Below are 638 nucleotides of genomic sequence, written 5' to 3'. Positions count from 1 at the left end.
ATATATATATATATATATATATATATATATATATATATATATATATATATATATACATGCACATACACGTGTGTACTATGTGTTTGTATATCCTCAGATATGCATGTGTTGAGCATGACCTGCATGCAAAAGGGTCTATAAAAGTGGGGTTATGTTTGCGTTTTGTGTTGTGCAGATAATGGAGAGAGACCTGGTGCAGCAACTGGCCGGGGACCTTCTGTACTTCGACTCAATCGAATATGTGCTGCAGGTAAGCAGAAACCCAAATGCAGGCAGCCGCGCAGCGGAATACACACGGAAAGGAGAAGAGGAAAGCAATAGAAAACAGCATAAAACAGAAGCGATAGTGCTGAAAAAAGCTGGAAAAATACACTATTTTCATTATTATTATTCCTACTAAGTCATAGCATAGGAACAATCGAGTAGTAGTTGATATGAATCTAACAAAAGAAACCCATTTCGCCTTTTTCTTTTTCTTGCTGCACCAAAAGAGAGTGGCGATAAACATGCAAATGCCAAAAGAAACATTTTTTTCTCTTTTTTTTCTTCTTTTTCGTGTTCTTCCTTTTTACTGCTTTCTTATGAGTTGCTGTTTTGCGTTGCAGACGAAGAAGGGCGCCCCCTTCTTTGAGTGTTCG

The 638-nt window shown here is 37.5% G+C and overlaps 1 protein-coding gene across 1 annotated transcript in view; it reads left to right on the top strand.

The window, feature by feature from the left end:
* Positions 1-638, top strand: part of EMH_0055780 (Protein phosphatase 2A activator, regulatory subunit 4, related) — a gene marked incomplete at both ends in the record, with an annotated part of 1738 nt that overhangs the window by 533 nt on the left and 567 nt on the right. Inside the window, one exon of the mRNA XM_013497272.1 lies at positions 176-250. Coding sequence (XP_013352726.1) covers positions 176-250 — 75 coding nt within the window. The remainder of the gene's footprint in view (positions 1-175; positions 251-638) is intronic.

Source organism: Eimeria mitis, genomic scaffold (genome assembly GCF_000499745.2).
Source record: "Eimeria mitis Houghton genomic scaffold, Emh_scaff2576, whole genome shotgun sequence".
Classification (NCBI taxonomy): Eukaryota; Apicomplexa; class Conoidasida; order Eucoccidiorida; family Eimeriidae; genus Eimeria; species Eimeria mitis.
This window is presented reverse-complemented; position numbering and strand designations above follow the sequence as displayed.